At 43.4% G+C, this 19,056-nt stretch overlaps 1 protein-coding gene across 3 annotated transcripts in view; it reads left to right on the forward strand.

Annotated features, from left to right (window-relative positions):
- UBE4B (ubiquitination factor E4B) overlaps positions 1-19,056 on the forward strand; it is a 164,487-nt gene that overhangs the window by 11,234 nt on the left and 134,197 nt on the right. For all 3 annotated transcript variants that reach the window (XM_085898768.1, XM_085898770.1, XM_085898771.1), the window contains exons 2-4: positions 1,896-2,121; positions 2,320-2,443; positions 16,543-16,627. In XM_085898768.1, the coding sequence (XP_085754894.1) occupies positions 1,896-2,121; positions 2,320-2,443; positions 16,543-16,627 (435 nt within the window). The remainder of the gene's footprint in view (positions 1-1,895; positions 2,122-2,319; positions 2,444-16,542; positions 16,628-19,056) is intronic.

Consider the following 19,056-nt stretch of genomic DNA (forward strand, 5'->3'; position numbering starts at 1 on the left):
ACACAGCAACACTTAAACAGTTCTACTTTAGCCAGACTGGCGCCACCCACGGACATTCACACCAAAACCCCAAAGAAAAGAAAGAAAGAAAGTCGCGACTTCCCTTTTGTCTCTGGTGAGTCCCTCTCCCGCGACCGTCAGCGTGGTCGCGCCTGGCCACGACCTCTCTAGCGGCCGGCGAACCCTCTCCGGCACTCCCCGTCCGGACGCACAGGTCCACCTCGCAACGGGCGCTGCCGCGTCTCCCGTCCGTGCCTTTGTGCCAGGCCCGCTCGCCAAGGCGCGGGCGCAGGACCTCTTCCTGATGACCAACCATCCGAACCACCAGCAAAGATGAAGAGGTAGCCTTTGAGGAAACCTTTTTGGGAGCCTCTCAGGGAGCTTTTTAGGAAACCTTCTTTTTGGGAGCCTCTCGGGGAGCTTTTTTCAGGGAGCGTTTTTGCGCCCGCCCATGTCCGTCTTTTATCGCGCGGGACTCCGCCCTTCCGCCCCGCCCCGTTTTCGGCCCCACCTCCCTTCGAGCTTCTTGGAGAAGCTTCTCGAAGGGGACGTGCCCTCACCCTTTACCTCCACCCCGCTCCGTCCGGGGGCCGTGGGAGTCAGTTTTTTGGCTCTGAGCCAGGGAATTATTCCCCCAAAAAGAGGCCCCACCTTCACATGACCTCTGACCTTTGACCTGCATCGCCTATCCTCCCACTCCAAGCGCGGGGAAGTCAACGGAAGAAACAGGCGGGAAAAGCCCACCGAGCGTCCTTGTTGGTTTTTGTTTGTCCCTCCGCGGAGATCGTAACCGCACGGAGCCTGTTGAATGGCGAGTGGCGAAGATGTGGTAGCGTAGATGGCGGAGGTGGCGTGGTTGGCACTGTGATGGGGATGGCGTGGTTGTTGAAATGTTGTGTGTTTGAAATAAAAGATAGAAAAATAAAAACGACTGACTCAAAGCGTCGCAGCCCAGATGAATCACATAAATTCCCTCTAGACAACGGGTTAGGGCTAACTACACATGCACCTATCAAGATATCTCATCTACGGGCCCTTTATGGTGTAATGCGAATTTCCACAGCCGTAACAATATTATGCCAGTCTTTGGCATTTTATTCTTTCGGTGGCAAGGAGTTTGTTTCATTCAAAAGCTGATAACACCGAAAGGACTGCTTGCTGAAGTTATTTTATTACTTACGAAATCTTTAGATTTCGTAAGTATATTAATGACTTCCGTTTCTGTTTGTTTGTTTGTAGGCACGATAACTCGAGAACGGAAGAAGCTACCAATGTCAAATTACACCACGTGATTCAGGAGGGTGATGCCGAGTGCTCATTAGATTTTGGTCAAAATCGGTCAAAGGTCAAGGTCACAGTGAGGTCAAATATTCGATTTTTGATGGTTTGGTACAGATAACTCGAACGGAAGAAGCGACCAATGTCAAATTAACCACGTGGTTCAGCAGGGTGATGGCTAGCGCTGATTAGATTTTGGTCAAAATCGATCAAAGGTCAAGGTCACAGTGAGGTCAAACATCCAAAACATTCGATTTTTGATGGTTTGGTACAGAATCATCGTAGAAACTTCTGGTTTGCGTCGCTACCTTCTCGAGAGACAGCTTTTATTAAACAAGGTCAGAGGTCAAGTTGACGATTTCGTAAGTACCAGTCTATGACTGCTTGTTTTGGTGCGTTTGAGGGGGAGGGGGGGTTGGGGTGGGAGAGTGGTCTCCTTGACCATAATTGTCTTTTGCTTTTATTTGCATATATTGCTATGGTTCTGCTTATGATTATGATTTTCTGAATATTGAAACCCATGAGTTTTATCGATGCTATTCCATTTGCATGTGATCTAGATAGAATTGTTTATTTTTTTCCTTGATGTTTTATAAATCTAACCCCTTGTCCTGTAGATTCGTCGACGACGCTTGGCTAGGTTAGGCCAAATGTCCCAACCCACGACGCCATTAACATCACCACAACAAGAGAACCTTCCCTCGTCTTCTCCCATCGCAATAGTAACGGCGTCCCCAGTTGTCGGAGAAATGGACACGCTGATTTCCGTGTCGGCGAACGAATCCCTAAGCGAGGGGCCTCATGGCAGCCTGTCTTCCATCACCTCTCCCATCATCGCCACAGGCAAGATGATTTGGATGAATCTCGATTCCAAACAAATCTCAACCAACCAGTGTCAGCATCTGTAAACCTGATTAAAAATCATGCAAGCGATTCCTCGATTCAAAGTGATTGTTCTGTTTTTCCTGCAAAGATTAGGTGTGGTTCTCCAGAATGAGCTCCATGAAGTGGCCTTCCTTAATTGTTTCTTCTTATCCACAGCTTCAGCTGGGTTCGACCAGAGTGCTTCCTTCGGATGCTCCCCTCCATTTTCTGGAGAGTCTCGCACTCACATGTTCTCCCGCTCACAAAGCATGGAAATCGATGGGGCATCGGCAGACAAAAGGTGAGACGTTTTCGTCGAGCTGTCATTCATTTTCCAAGTATCATGTGAGCTATTGCTTCGATTAAAGTTCTTTACTCTCATGGTTTTGCAATTAACACATCGATGTGGTCCACACACTTGAACAATAGTTGGGATTACTTGCGTAATACACATAACACATAAGTATTATTTCTATTTCTGACTAATAATTATCTATCGATTTTGTATGAGTATATTTTTTGGGGGGGGGGGCGTAACCCTTTGTGTGTCTTGTACTTACAACTTTCATTTCCCCTTTTATTGTCATTAATTTCATTTACACCTGCCTTTCATTTATAATTTTGCAATGGCCTGAAGTATTTTTTTTGTTTTTATTGAAAATAATATTGTTGAACCAATATGCCTCTCCAGCCATGTCGATGAAAGAGCACCGCTTTTTTTATCACATTGTTTGACCTTGCCATGAAATTATTTGACTTGTTTTCATTAAATTATTATGAATTGTGTCATCAAGCATGTCTTCAAATATTGTTTCATAATATTGCAGAATTACCCAATCGTACAATCAGCTGTATTGTACAGTATAGTGTCATCAATTTTTTTTAAAAATGGTTATTTTACTTTGGCAGCAAACTGAAACAGTTGGACATTTGTTCACATTTTCCACCCCTCCTTGTCCCCCTGACCCCCGCCACCCCTCCTTGTCTCCCTGACCCCCGCCAACCCTCCTTGTCTCCCCGACCCCCGCCAACCCTCCTTGTCTCCCCGACCCCCGCCACCCCTCCTTGTCTCCCCGACCCCCGCCGCCCCTCCTTGTCTCCCTGAACCCCGCACCCTTCCTTGTTCCCCCGACCCCGCACCCTTCCTTGTTCCCCCGACCCCGCCACCCCTCCTTGTTCCCCCGACCCCCGCCACCCCTCCTTGTTCCCCCGACCCCCGCCACCCCTCCTTGTTCCCCCGACCCCCGCCACCCCTCCTTGTTCCCCCGACCCCCGCCACCCCTCCTTGTTCCCCCGACCCCCGCCACCCCTCCTTGTTCCCCCGACCCCCGCCACCCCTCCTTGTTCCCCCGACCCCCGCCACCCCTCCTTGTTCCCCCGACCCCCGCCACCCCTCCTTGTTCCCCCGACCCCCGCCACCCCTCCTTGTCCCCCCCCTCCCCCAACCCCCACCACCCCTGCTTGGTCCTCCCCATCCCCTGCCACCCCTCCTTGTTCTTTTTGGTGGGCATTGGGGTGGGGGTGGTTGGTAGTCATGCTGGATGATCATTGCTGGGTGAAGGATGAACAGATACTCTAATGGCAGCCACTTTTTGTTGAGATCCTCTCAGACCTTGACACAATCGCATTTGTATAAAGTCACCCATCTGTAACCTAAGCGACCCACCAGACCTGTGATGTCCATGTACTCTATTTCCAATGCTTCAAGGTATTTTATCCCATTCAGATTTATTGCTTCTTTTGTTTCTGCTTGCACTACCTTTCGAGGGAGACCATTCCATGCATTAACTACTCTCTGAAGGAAATCCCCATCTTCCCTCCCTCTACCACCCCACCTGTCTTACTGTCATCCTTGCTCTCAGGCTGTGGTCCCTGGTGCTCCCACCGTCCCTATTGTGCTGAAAAATCTTACTGCATTTATTTTGTTTATGCTCTTCATTCTCTTTAATCTCTCTCTCAGATCCCATAATTGCTTCCTTTCTTGTGTAACATCTCAACTCGTTCAGCCGCTCCTCGTAACTAAGTCTAGCCAGCCCTGGAATCTAGATGTAGTTTCTCTTTGCTGTCCCTCTCTATGACAGCAATGCCCTTCTTTCCTAGATGCATTGACCAAATCTGTGCACAACATTCTCGATGAAGCCTCACTAAATTCCGAAAGTGTTAACACTACCTCTTTTGATTTATAATTTATCCCCTCTGTGAATACAACCTCAAACCCTGTCAGCGTTACTGATAGCTGCCTGGCACTGTGCTGCCTGTTTGTCCACCCCCTGCCCCTGTTATCTGTTACCACCCCCAATCCTTTTTCTTTGACATGATCCAAGACTGCCCCTTGCATCATGTAATCCCTATTTTCATTTTTCATACCCATCCCCAGCACCTTACATTTCTTTAAATTGTACCTGCCAATCTTTTACCAAATCCATTAAAGTATCAGAAACTTTCCTGAATCTGATCACGACCCCCTCTATTATCTACCTTACCTCCAAGCATTGTGTCAGCTGAAAGTTTGGAAAGCCGACACTTCTTAACCCCACTATCCAATTTGTTGATTTAAATGATGAATAATAATGGTCCGAGTACTGATCCCTGAGGTTCCCCACTACTTGCATTCTCTCAGCCAGACATCCTCTCATTCACAGCCACCCTTTGCTTCCTCTCACTAATCCAGTTTCCAATCCAGTTTGCAACCTGACCAGCCACTCCACAAACACTCACCTTGGCTATACCCTTCTACGTAGCACCTTATCAAATGCCTTCTGAAATTCTAGATATGTGACATCCACTGCACTTCCCTCATCCACCAAATCAGAAACTGCTTCATTGAACTCCAATAAATTTGTTAACCATGATCTTCACCACCTCCTTCAATATTCTTGGATGCATACCATTTGGCTCCAGAGTTTTATCCTCTTATCTTTCTTTTCTTCTTACCTTCTGACCTGGATCTCCTCTAAAAGCCCTTCCTCACCTCCATGATGTATGGGCTCAACATTTGGTAAATCCCTTAACTGTTCTTGGGTAAATGTTGAAGCAAAATACCTTTTTAACAAGCCTGCCATCTCACTTTCCTCACTAAACACTCCCTGTGCTATTCCTCAATGGGCCCACAATTGTCTGAACCTGTTATTTACCGCAAAGGATGAGGAGGAGATTGGGACCATACTCTGCAGAGCGTTGGTCCTGCGTAAGCAGTCTCCTTGGCTATTGGGCACAATCCTGGACGGGTCGCCACTCCGACACAGTATACCAGCATGCTGGCACTCATTTCGCCGACCTCGGAAGGATGACAGGCCGAGTTAACCCCACCTGGTATTAATTAAATAGCTGAGCGTGATTTGAACTCAGGACCTGAGGATCCAAAGCCCGCCACCCTAACCATTAAGCCAACACCAGGCATATTTACCCAGAATGCACTTAAATAATCCCTTGTTATGTTTAAAATATTGTTGGCCATGTCTTTCTCGTATTATTTTGGCTTGCCAAGTTATTTTCTCAACTTGCCTCTGTTTACCCCGATTATTTATACGAGTCTGACACCAGTCCTATTATTTTGTACCTGATAAATGTCTTCTGCTTGTATCCTTAATTATTCTGCTTACCTCTGTTCAACTATGCTGCTTTCTTTCTGCATTTGATGTTACATCTCATTGGAATTTACCTACTCTGCACTCTACACATTTTGTTAGCCTCTCCCAATCTACATCACCTAGCTCTCTTATCATACCCTCAAGGTTTGCCTTCTTGAAATCGAATAGCCTTGCTCTGCTATCCTGAACTCCAACTCTTAACAGAATTATTGTGCACACTATGTTATGAAGCACACCCAAACTCCATCTCTCAAAAGATTCAAGTCAAAATCATCAACAGGAAAGGTGATTGTTTCTATTTTTGAGATCCAGAAGGTGTTTTATTGCAGTTTATGAATCACTGGAGAGTTCCATTCAGATCTTCTGATTCAGCTTTGAGAAGAGATCAAAGAAATGTGGAAAATTAAGAGGTTGAGTTATTTTCATGTTGCCTTAGTGGACACTGCAATTTTGCGGTGCTATGGATTTGGATATATTTATATGTTACACACGTGCGAGGAAAATGTTTGAGTGTGATGGCGTGTATTTTTAACCTCCGCCATCGGAGGTTACTGTTTTCACCCCTTTCTGTTTGTTTGTGAACAGTATTACGGAAAAACTCCCCGACGGATTTCGACGAAACTTGGTGGGGGTATTAGGTATGGTCCAAGGATCATGCCATTAGATTTTGGACTTGGTCCAAAGTCCAATATGGCCGCTATGGCGGCCATTTTGAAAAAATATTTGAATTTTTGTTTTGCATTTCTACATGTTTTCAGTGATTTCCAACCCCCCCCCAAAAAAATTTTTTAGAGAAAAAAAAAACAATTTTGCAACTTTTTTTTTTTCAACAAAATTTCGATTTTTTTTTTTGCATTTCTACATGTTATAAGTGATTTCCAACAAAAAAACATGCCAAAATTATAATTGCGGCTGATTTTGGAACTTCAGGTGGATATACCCACGTAAAATCAATTTCTGTCTCAATGAATCTAGTTATGACGAATGAATTGAGTATGTAAAAGGGAAAGTTGCAAACTATAACTCTGTGAGCACTGTTGACGTCAAATTGAATGAATATGATATCAGGTTCACTTGAGTGACCGAGCAGTATTGGCAGCGGAGGTTTTGCACTCTACCGAGTGCTCCCCCTCTAGTTAACCTCCGCCATCTTCGAAGATGGATGGAGGTTACTGTTTTCACCCCTTTCTGTTTGTTTGTGAACAGTATTACGGAAAAACTCGACGGATTTTGACGAAACTTGGTGGGGGGATTAGGTATGGTCCAAAGATCATGCCGTTAAATTTTGGACTTGGTCCCCCCCCCCCAAAAAAAAATTGTTGGAGAATTTTTTTTTTTTTGCATTTCTGCATGTTTTAAGTGATTTCCAACCCCCCCCAAAATAATTGTTACCCCCTCCCCCCAAAAATAGAGAATTTTTTTGTATTTCTACATGGTTTAAGTGATTTCCAACCCCCCAAAAAAATTGTTACCCCCCCCCCAAAAAAAAAATGGAGAAAAGAACTATAACTGTCAGCACTGTTGACATCATATTTAATGAATAAGATATAAGGTTCACTTGAGTGACCCAGCAGTATTGGCGGCGGAGGTTTTGCACTCTCCCGAGTGCTCCCCTCTAGTTTCTTCTGTTTATAACTGGTTGCAAGACCCTGGAGAGGGAAAAGAAGACAAAAACAACAAAAAAAACATTTCTGAGAAAGCAGACAAACAAGTTGATGAGAAGTGCACGCAATTTGCAGCAGTTCATATTGAGAAATATGAATTATTTGTGAAATTTTGAGTCCACAATATGTTGAGAGCCATTCTATGTTGACCTCAAGGTTTTGAACAACTATGAAAACCCATTTGGTAAAGGTTTTTCATTTACCAGGTAAAATACATTGTTGAGATCTGTTGAAACGACTCATGAGGGAGCATCTCTTTGTCAAACAGAAAGTTGTAACTGGCCTGAATGAATTTGGCTAATCTTGCATTTGCTCTCCATCGAACCACTTGGAACCTCTTGGCACATCCGAAAATAACTTGGAGACTGATATCACAAGGGACCAGTGAATGTATTTTAAGCCCTATATTGAGCCTTAACTTCTGCAAGAGATGAATGCCAACTTTGCATCCTGTTTAAAAAAAAAAAAATTACGTTCATTGCATAGAATAATTAGAATGGCATTCAGTGGGGCTCATACCCCCACCAGGCTGAAAGGTTTATGTTTTCTGTTCCACTGATGAGCCAAATATGGATCTGGACCTGAACTAAAATCTGATTGTCTCGTTCTTGTCACCTACACACTCATCCACAAAATTTTTCATAATCTGTCTGCAACTTTTTGAAATTACTATTTATCGGTTTTGGCCATCCCCCAATGGTGAAGAATTGCTTAAAAAATAAAAAAATTCTCGTATCCATGTCTGGATCTCGATCTTCACCAAAATATAATTTTGGTTCACCCTCTCAGTTGCCCTCGGTCATCTTCCACTTGCTTGGAAGTGAGCCATCATCTCGGCATTACATAAACATGGTGCAAAAGCCGACCCACTTAACTTGACCTCTGAGGTTGCTTCCAAACATCAGCAAGGTCATGAAATCCATAATTGCAGTTGATATCATATCCTTTCTTATCTCCATTTGATCTCAGATCGTCAGTTCTGATTCAGTTCTTGCATTGGGACTCTATCTTGGAAATGCTTCTTTTACTCTTCCAACAATGGACCAAGGCAGACATAAAGTGTCAGACATAAAAATCAAGGCCATCTCTCAAGAGATATCACAAGCATTCGACAGTCTGGTATCCTGCTTTGCACTCCAAACTCTCTGCTTATGGCATCCAAGGCCACCCTATGGCTTACTGACTTCCTCTACTCTTGTAGCCAACATGTAGCTCTCAACGTGGTCTTCTCATCTCCTTTCTCTCTCTCCCTGCCAGGTAGTGTTCTGGACCAGTCCTATTCCTTGTCTTTATGAACATTTTCTTTGCAAAATCTGCTCGTTGTTGATGACTCCACCCTTTGCCATACAGTGGTGAGAAAAGGTTTGTGGACCCTTTAGAATTTTCTGTATTTCTGCATAGATTTTACCTAAAATGTGATCAGATCTTCATCAAAGTCCTGATGATAGATAAAACCAACTTGATTAACCAAATAGCACACAAAAAATCCACTTTTCATTTATTTATTAAGCAAAATGTTCTAGCATTCAATTTCTTTGTCATAAAATGTATGTGAACCTCGAGGTTAATCAGCTCGATTAATGGGATAATTACAGTTAGGTGTTTCAATCAATGGGATGACATTCAGGAACGAGTTTGAGTAGCTCTGCCCTGCATGAAAAACATAAATTTTGTTCATCACCATCACAGCCTGGTCTTCACCACATAGGTTTGTGGAAGCGTATCATGCCCCGATCAAAATAAATTTCTGAGGACTTCAGAAAAATAATTGTCTGCTCATTGGTCTGGAAAGGGTTATAAAATCATTTCTAAGGATGTTTGGCTCCACCAATCCACTGTCAGGCAGATCGTGTGCAAATGGAGACAATTAAACACTATTATTACTCTTTCGAGGAGTGGTCGTCCAACGAAAATCACTCAGAGCAAGACTTATAGTAATCCAGGAGGCCACAAAGAACCCCAGGGTACCGCTAAGGATCTGCAGGTCTCTCTTGCATTGGTTGTCAGTGTTAGAATCCACCATCAGGAAAACGCTGAAAAAGAATGCTGTGCATTGGAGGATAACAAGGAGGAAACCACTGCTCTCCAAGAATAACATTGCCACCAATCTCAAGCTTTGCAAAGACCACCTGGATGATGCAGAAGGTTATTGGAAGAATGTTCTGTGGACAGATGAATCAAAAGTGGAACTTTTTGGCTTAAATGAAAAATGTCATGTTTGGCAAAAACCAAACACTGCATTCCAACATAAGAACCTCATCCCAACCATAAAGCATGGTGGTGGGAGTATCATGGTTTGGGGCTGCTTTGCTGCCTCAGGACCTGGACAGCTTGCCATCATTGACGGAACCATGATTTCTGGATTGCACTCGCAACTTCTACAGGAGAATGTCAGGGCATCCATCCGTGAGCTGAAGCTTAACAGAAAGTGGGTCATGCAGCAAGACAACGATCCTAAACACACAAGTAAATCTGTAACAGAATGGTTGAAGCAGAAGAAATTTTGCATTTTGGAATGGCAAAGTCAGTCAAAGTCCAGACCTTAACCCAATTGAAATGTGGCAAAACCTGAAGCGAGCAACTCATGCAAGAAAGCTCACAAATATCTGAGTTGAAGCAGTTCTGTAAGGAGTAATGGGCCAAAATTCCTACATGCTGATGTGCATGACAAATCAAGAGTTGCAGGAAACGTTTGGTTTAAGTTATTGCTGCTCAAGGGGGTGCCACCAGTTACTAAATGTCAAGGTTCACATACTTTTTCTGACAAAGAAATTGATTGTTGGATCATTTTGCTCAATCAATAAATAAAAATGTAGAATTTTAAAAATTATTGTTATTATTATTATTTTTTTTGTTGTGTGTGCTATTTCTCAACCATCATTGCACAACAATAAAAACAGGTGGAAGATGTGTTTTCATATGAGAACACTGGGGGCGACCATCCCCGTCCACAGGTTGCGGATCGTGGAATGACCCTTGGACATAAGGGTCAACTGCGTAAGCAGTCGGGGACAATCTGGCAGTGATTGTTGAGGGTGAAGTTGGTGAACTGGTGGAATGGTTATCCTTATCAATCTTTTGAATAACCAATGATGCAATCACCTGGCAAGTCACAGGTGCCATAAAACCTCTTTCCCCACTGTGTTGTGGGTTGTCCATTTTGGAGTAAGACTCAGAGAAGGAAAACTCTGATGTAACACCAATGGGTAGGAGAAGCTCATTAGGCTCGGTTGCCAATTCTCCTCGTAGCAGATGACTATGAATCCAACTCATCCCCGGTAGCAGTGGTGATGGACCGCAGTCATAGCCAATTGAAAGCATGAAGAGTTTGGATAACAGCACCAGGGTTAAAGCCCCTGCCTCAACTTTAATTTACATCATAGGTTTATTGGCCTTTCTGACAATAAGATGCTATTTATTTAATCAGGTTCTCTTAATCTATTATTCGGACTTGGATTAAGATCTGATCACATTTTCGGTTAAATTTCTGCAGAAATACAGAAAATTCTAAAGGGTTCATAAACTTTTTCTCACCACTGTAGCACAGTCTGGTGTTGGCTTAACGGTTAGGGTGGTGGCTTAGGATCCTTGGGTCCTGAATTTGAGCCCCGTTGGCCACTGAATTAACAACAGGGGTTGACTCAGCCTGTCATCCTTCTGATGTCGGTGAAATGAGCACCAGTATACTGGTAATAGCAACACTGCATCAGCGGCATAGCCATGCCCCTGACCAATGATGCAACCAGCAACCAAAAAGGCAGCACACGATGGGAACCACTGTAGTACCTCTCACCCCATCCTCATCCCTCTCTGCAGATCTTGATAGAATCATGAACTGGTGAAACACTTAGAATGTATCTTTCAGTCATGACAAATCTCTCCCTCTCACTCTGTTTCTCCGAATGGATCATTCGGTAAACCTTCCCATCTACTTTCTTTACAATCCTCTTTAAGAAGTTCAGACAGTTTTGGGTCTTCCTATCAGCCATGGTCTTTCTTTGGCAAATCGCACTGCTAAGTTGGCCACTAATGACAGTCGCTGACTGGGCACCCTCTGTCGTGCAAAATCTTTCTTTGGCACACCTTAACCTTTATCCACTTGCAATACCTTCATCTGCAGTTTGGTGGAGTATTGCTCTCCCCGCTGTACCGGTGCCCCTGTCTCTCACCTTTCTCGGCTTTGGCTTCAATATCATTTGGAACTTCCGGTGATGAAGCTGAGTCTGGGCGTATCATTTTCACATCACAGACAGGTCGGTGGACTCCTTTCTTCTACTGCCTCTTTTCTTCTACTGCCTCCTTTCTGGTCTTGTACCCTCTGCTCTTTCTGTGCTTTGTCCTCCCCTCTCCTATGCTTCTGCAGGGCACATGCGGTCCTCCATCAATCCCCTTCTGGTGAAACTCCCAAAGTCCAGAATCCTTACTCATCTCCACTCTTTCGTTACATTTTTTTGCTTTCTTTCTTTCTTTTTTTTGTACCCCACCTGTGGAACTAACCCTTAATTTCTTCAAACTTATTCTTTCCTCCAGGGCTACAAGACTGATGTTCTCTATAATCTTGGACCATTCATCATCAACAACCATGTTCTTTTCTACTCCCATTAGCCCTTCCCAAGTCCACCTTTTTCCAAGTTTGAAGTTATTTTGAGATCTTGTTCACCTCCCTGTGTCCTCCCCTCGCCCTAATTTTTCCCAATATCCCTTATTTCTCCATATTGTACACCGCTCCTTCCCAATTCCAAATCCAGGTGATTCGTGACGTCATCGCTGGGTGCCGAAGGAAGGGAGTACTCGGTTTTTACTCCGTTTGTTTGTTTTCTTTCTTGTTTGCTTGTTTGTACGCCGTCTGGGTGATATCTGAGCCATCCTTTGATAGGAAGCTGAAATTTGGGGACAAAAGTGAAGACATGCTTTGGCAAAAGCATTTTTTTTTCATTTTTTGATTATTCAATTGATTAATAATTTTTCGATGAATTACTTGATTTTTCAGAAAGTTAGATTCGGATGAAACGGTGGTGGTTTTGGGATGCTATTCACCAGTTGATTAAGAAATTAATTATTCAGTGATTTATTTATTTATTTATCTTAATTATGCAATTAATCAATTATTGGACAGCGCTCCTTCCCAATTCTGTCTCCATATGCTGCAAGACGGCATCACCGGGCGCAGAAAATACCCCGGCAATGTTGTCTGCTGGAGGATTCATTTATTTATTTATTTGGCATGGGGGCTGTGGACTTTGAATGTACCTCTACTTGTCTTCCTCTATTTTGTCCCTCAACCCTGCTGTTGGTGTATTTTTCACCCCCCCCCCACCCCACAATCCACACTGTTCCATTTTTTTCAGTTGTGTCCTCATCCATAAGCTTTGACATTCGATACAAAAAAAATGTGTTCTTGTTAAAGTCATGTATTTTTTCTTTGAAAATGGATTTTGGAGTTTATTATTATAATAAAGTGTGATTTGAAGTATATTATTATAGGAATTGAAGAGGCAAGATGCGTTGAACCCATCTGGCCTCCCAAGATGCTCACATCTTCTTTAGAAAAACTAGTCGTTAATAGATTAGTCTTTTGCGTTCCTTTTGTAATGCAATGTGCCTCATCGGCCGCACTTACTTGCGAAGTTTTGGCAATGGCAGGATGTGTTTGTCTGTTTTGAGGAATCCATTAGAAAGTCAAATGCTGACGATTTTTGCACTTCAAATCATCTCTCTGATTCCTAGTGAACTTTCTGGAAAATGATGAAATATCCAAAACAGATAAACCAAGATTGATGTCGATCCCCACAATCCAGGTTGCCTTTGGGCCGTGCTCGTGAAGGAAGTTGTCAGGCATGACAGATGTGGGAAATAATAATTATTCTAAAATAGTTGTTGACACCATTACGTTTTCCAAGTTTTTTTTTTTTTTCTGCCCTGAAATTGACATTTAAAGAAACTATCACCCTTGGGTGAAACTCTTCCTTATGTGTATAGAAATCCGTATTTTTGTAAAGACCCATATGGAGGTTTCTGTATTTTTGTCGTCAGATAAACATGCCGTGATTATAGGGAATTGAGGTGCTATTTTGATATGCTGATTCGTTTCTTTACCCATTTCATCCGGATGGGGTGTAATGCTTATATGTCATGACCATAATTACTTGAATTACTCCCACGGTAGTTTTTATGAGATTTTTGTAGAAGTTTGCCAGGTGAAAAAGCTTGCAAGCTTACCGTGATCAGACGTCCACTAGGCAGAACATCTGTCTATGTTGGTAAATACAGAAATGGTGTCCATTGTTGGATTCCTCCCCCCCTCCCCACAATCACCATTCGCTCCCATGAACCTCATGGAAAATACCAGTGCTGTCTTTACATTGCATGAAATAAAGACACTATTCCACTGCAAAACATGATGGTCAACATGATGTTTGTCACCATATCGATACAAGACCAATAAATCTTCAGGAACTTTGATGCAGGAGGCCATTTGGCCCATCATGCCTGTGCTGCACCATCCCATTAAATAAATCCATCAGGCTCTCAACTTGGTGTCACTAGGGGGAGGAGTGCAGATGAGAACATTGTACCAGGTACAGGGAACTAGTGTGTGATGAGTGCAAATAAAATCAAAATTTTAAAATGCATTTGTTTATTACGACTTGCAACTTTTCCCTTGTACGTGTGACGTGGTGTGTGTTTTCGGACCCCTGCTGTTGGGGGTGGTTAGAATTGTTAGTTACACTGGTGCCTTTTTATTTTTATTTTATTGTTTTTAAGAGAGCATTACCAATTTTAACCTCGCCTGGGGATTTGTCATTAAAGCCATGCCAAAATGGTTTCTCGCATGCTAAATCTGCAACGGCTGGTCACCACACGAACAACTGTTTATTATAAAAAGGCATAGCATGACGAAAACTGAGAATCGTTGGACAAAAGACAGATGGGCATGAAAACTGGCAGGTAAATAAAATACACTCGTGATCCGATATAATGAAAACCCACTTGATACAGGAACACTGGTGTTGGCTTTGTGGTTAGGGTGGCGGCTTGGGATCCCAGGGTCCTGAGTTCAAGCCCTGTTGGCTGCTGAATTAAAAATACACCAGGAGGTTGACTCAACCTGTCATCCTTCCGAGGTAGACAAAATGAGCACCAGTGAACTGGTAAGGGGGACACTACATCTGCGGCATAGCCGTGTCCCAACCAATGATGCAACCAGCAGCCACAGGCTCCACTCGATAGAGAGAGACTTGATACAGGAAATGTAATTGAATCAAAATGGCCACGAATGCACAACAGAAGGTGCCATGCGTGGTCTTTTGGGCAGACATGACATGAACGAGTCCCGATCCGCCAAGTAAAGAAATACGCAAAAAACATAAGGGGGTAGTGAATGCTCTGGTTTACACTGGATCGAGGGTGATTCCAAGAAACCCTCTCCATTACATGACACAACACCTCCCCCACCCCCTTTTATAAAGCACTTGTACAAATATTCCGGGAAAGGTATCTGGTATTCAGCATTCATTAAAATTACGATAAAAAAATGCTGTACCAACGAACTGAAAATAATCTTCCCAGCAATGGATGTTCAGGTGAAATAAATTTTTTAAAAACGATTCCCTAAATATCACTTTCTTATGCATTGTGTTTTTTTTTTTTTTGGTTACCAATTTTTACAGGATCACCCCCAAAATGCATATTTTGACATCAATTTTTCAAAATTTTCTGGAGGCAATGTCCCTGGACCCCCCCCCCACCCCCAACCCAGAAAGGAGTCATTTTGCTCATTACTTTCCTATTTTCAAAAATTCTGCAGGTTCACCCATGTATAAGTAACAGTAAAGCCTAAGTCACATTTGCTCTCCGGCTTGGATATGGCGGCCGTACCCCTCCTGAATTGACAGAAACGTGCGGTGGCCGCAGAGTTTCTGAGGTGGCCTCAGGGTGGCCCTACGCCATATGGCTATCTTTTACAGGCCGTAGGGGTCGCCGTGGAATTGTAGCGCGGAGTTATAACTTTTTTCATTTCTATGTTGGCCGTAGCAATTTGAAAAGCCAAGCTGTGACGTAGATGTGTTCCACGTCGACCGTACGTAGGGCGTACGGTGGGCTTGCATTATTCGTGCGGCTGCCGTAGGCTCTTATCAATGAAAAATGAATTTTGCCAACCCCCCAAAAATTACGACGTCCGCACTATTTCAACGGTCGCCATAGGGTAGTCCTAAGGCGTCCCTGTGTTCAACGTACGGTGGCCTTGCGGTCTGTGTGACTACCTGCGGGCAACACAGGGTCGACGCACGGTTCCCCTACGCCCGCCGTGCGTCCTACGTACAGCCTCCGTGGCAGTCTGCGTCGACCGTGCATCCACCGTGTGCTGCCGCTAGAGATTGGAGTATAGGTGTTTGCCTATACGTACTCCAAACTGGTATATTCAGTTATAAATATTATAGTTATAGTATATTCAGTTATATATACTGGTATATTCCGAACTGTTATATTTTTATTTCAGTAAAAAAAGAGCTGGTATATATACCCACTCGTTACCGTCCGTCTGGCTGCACGTTCGCCTTGGGGCCCCCCTGCGGTCGCCTTGCTGGCACCTTGAGGCAACCTTGCCGTCTGCCTTGAAAATTCTATAGCCGCCACAGGGACGCCCTAAGGTCACCGTGCGACATCAAATCAAAGACCGTACGGCACCCCCACGTTTTCGGTCTCCACAATTTATAAATACGCCGTGCGGCTCCCCGAAAAATAAAAACATGCGACTGCTACATTGTGTGACTGTGGAAATACTGCGGCCGCCTTATAATTGCTAGTGGCCGTAGATTTTGTAGACCCTACGGCCGCCGTGCCAAATGTGACTTAGGCCTAAACGTCATCGTCGTAGCTGCCTTTTTGGAGATGCTGTCTGGCAAAGGGAGGTATACGATTGATAAATAAATAATCTTTGAGTTTTTATAAATTCTGGTCAATTGGGTAACTGGAAACACACCATGTTTTTGTTGTTGCCTGACTTCTTATCTTATTCTCTTACTTCCTAGCTCTTCTCAGTTTTGCACATCTTCACTAATTGCTTGTATATTGAGCTTTAACATTGGTGTATAGGGTGGGTGGGAAATCATTCATTTGTATTTTGTTTTTATTTTCAATTCCAGCTGTTCACAGATGGATGTTGATTCGGGTATAGAAAACATGGAGGTGGAAGAAAGTGAGCGTCGGGAGAAACGCTCGACAACAAAGGTGGGCACTTGGGGATGTTGACCCAGCTGTTAACCATTGTACACGTTAAATTCTATATTGTTGTAAATTGTTTTTGTTTTTTTGGAATGGAAATGTCCTGTTAGATTAAAAATATAATGGAATGTTATAATATAATAAAGAATCCATGTCGTAACATGAGATGTACAGTGCCTTCATAAAGTCTTCACATCCCATGACTTTTTTTTTCATGTTTTGTTGTGTTACAGCTTGAATTTAAAATGGATTAAATTTGATTTATTTTGTCACCAATTTACACAAAATACCCCATCATGACATGTTTTTAGGTGTAAAACATGTTTTTAGAATTGTTTTACAAATTGATTAAAAAAGGAAAGCTGAAATGTTGCGTCTATTTATTCCCCGAGTAAATACATTGTGGAAGTACCTTTGGCAGCGATTACAGCTTTGATTCTTCTTGGGTATGTCTGTATCAACTTTGCACATCTGGATTTGGGGATTTTCTACCATCCTTCCTGATGCAGATTTGCTCAAGCTCTGTCAAGCTGCACGGGGAGCGTCGGTGAACAGCAATCGTCAAGTCTTTCCACAGATTCTCAATGGGATTCAAGTGTCGGCTTTGGTTGGGCCATTCAAGGAATTTCACGTTCTTGTTTTGAAGCCATTCCAATATTGCTTTGGCTTTATGCTTGGGGTCATTCTCCTGTTGGAACATAAAAACTTCACCACAGTCTGAGGTCTTTTGCACTCTGAAGCAGGTTCTCCTCAAGGATTTGCCTGTATTCGGCTCCATTCATTGTTCCTTCCATCCTTACAAGTCTCCCAGTTCCTGCCGCTGAAAAGCATCCCCATAACATGATGCTGCCACCACCATGCTTCACGGTAAGATTGCTGTTAGATGGGTGATGAACTGTGATCAGTTTCTGCCAGACATGGTGCTTTGCATTCAGGCCAAAGAGTTCAATTTTCATTTTGCTGTCACGTGCCTTTTTCGTAGGAGTGGCTTCTGTCTGGCCACTCTCATAAAGCCGAGATTTGTGAGGTACTGCAGAGACTGTTGTCCTTCTGGCATGTTCTCCTGTCTCAGCCAAGGTATTCTGTAGTTCTATTAGAGTGGTCATTGGGTTCTTGGCCATATCCCTAACCAAGGCCTTTCTTGTCTGGTTGCTCAGTTTGGTCAGACAACCAGCTCGAGGAAGAGTGAGGGTAGTTCATTACTCTTTCCATATCCTAATGATGAGCTCACTCTGCTCTTCAGAATTTCAACCCTCCAGAAATTGTTTTATACCCTTCCCCAGATGTATGCCTCCTCATAAATCTATCTCAGAGTTCTACAGACAGTTCTTTGGATTTTATGTAAGAGTTTCTGCTCTGATATGCACCATCAACTGTGGGAACTTGTATAGAAAGGTGTTTCTTTCTAAATCATGTCCAATCAATTGAATTGGCCGCAGGTGGACTCGAATCAAGTTGTCGAGACATCTCGAGGATGATCAAAGGAAATTGGATGTACCTGATCTCAATTAGCAGTGACGTAGCAAAGGGCGTGAATATTTATTGATGCAACACATTTCAGATTTTCATTTTAAATTTAATTTATGAGAAATTCTAAAAACTTGTTTTCACTTTGTCATTAATAGGGTATTTTGTCGAGATCGGTGACAAAAAATTACAATTTAATCCATTTTAAATTCAGGTTGTAACACATCAAATGTGACAAAAGTTGAAGATTTGAATGCTTTCTGAAGGCACGGTAATTAACGCATTACTGGGAAGTGTCGAGGGGTTAAAATTTTCATTTATTTATTTATTTTTCTTCCATACCTTTTCAAACATTTCATCCTTGCTTGTCATAATGAGCCTTTGTCATACAAACAATATACTGTTATGAATTTAGGAATTCTATTGCACACAACATACAGGTTCCTTTAGTCAGCTATGTCGATAAGTGCTTGTTCCATAGATAGCTCACCTTTCATTGTTTAAATGTTCAGAAATCGATTTAGATGCGCTGCGGATCGATTTAATAGTTAGAGAACGAACAATGGAGACATCCCTCCCCTCTTCTGCGAAGAGGAAGAACCCTGCCGTCCCGTGACTCATGATGTCAACAACTCCCTCCCACCCGTGGTTGAGCAGGGGGTGGATCACGAGGGCATGAGTCACGCCGGGCATGGAGGAGGGGGGGGGCAGGGAAGGATAAGAGGAGATCTCTTTTTTTTTTTTTTTTTTTTTTTTTTGTTCGGGGGCAGAGTTGGAGAAGGGAGTAGAGAGTAGCCGTTCAGGAGACCGTCGGGTCCTGCTTGGCTTGCGTTAGGGTTGAGGCCTTCGGAAGCTTTTTGCTTCGGTTGGCTCAGTGAGCTTCGGCTGCGGCCTGGCTCGAGAGGAGGCTTTTTGCTTTGATGGTTCCGTGAGCTTCGGCTTCTGCATGGCTCGGGAGAGCTTTTTGC

This window comes from Eptatretus burgeri, chromosome 10 (genome assembly GCF_056783735.1).
Source record: "Eptatretus burgeri isolate ZD-2024b chromosome 10, Ebu_testis_v1, whole genome shotgun sequence".
Lineage (NCBI taxonomy): Eukaryota > Metazoa > Chordata > Myxini > Myxiniformes > Myxinidae > Eptatretus > Eptatretus burgeri.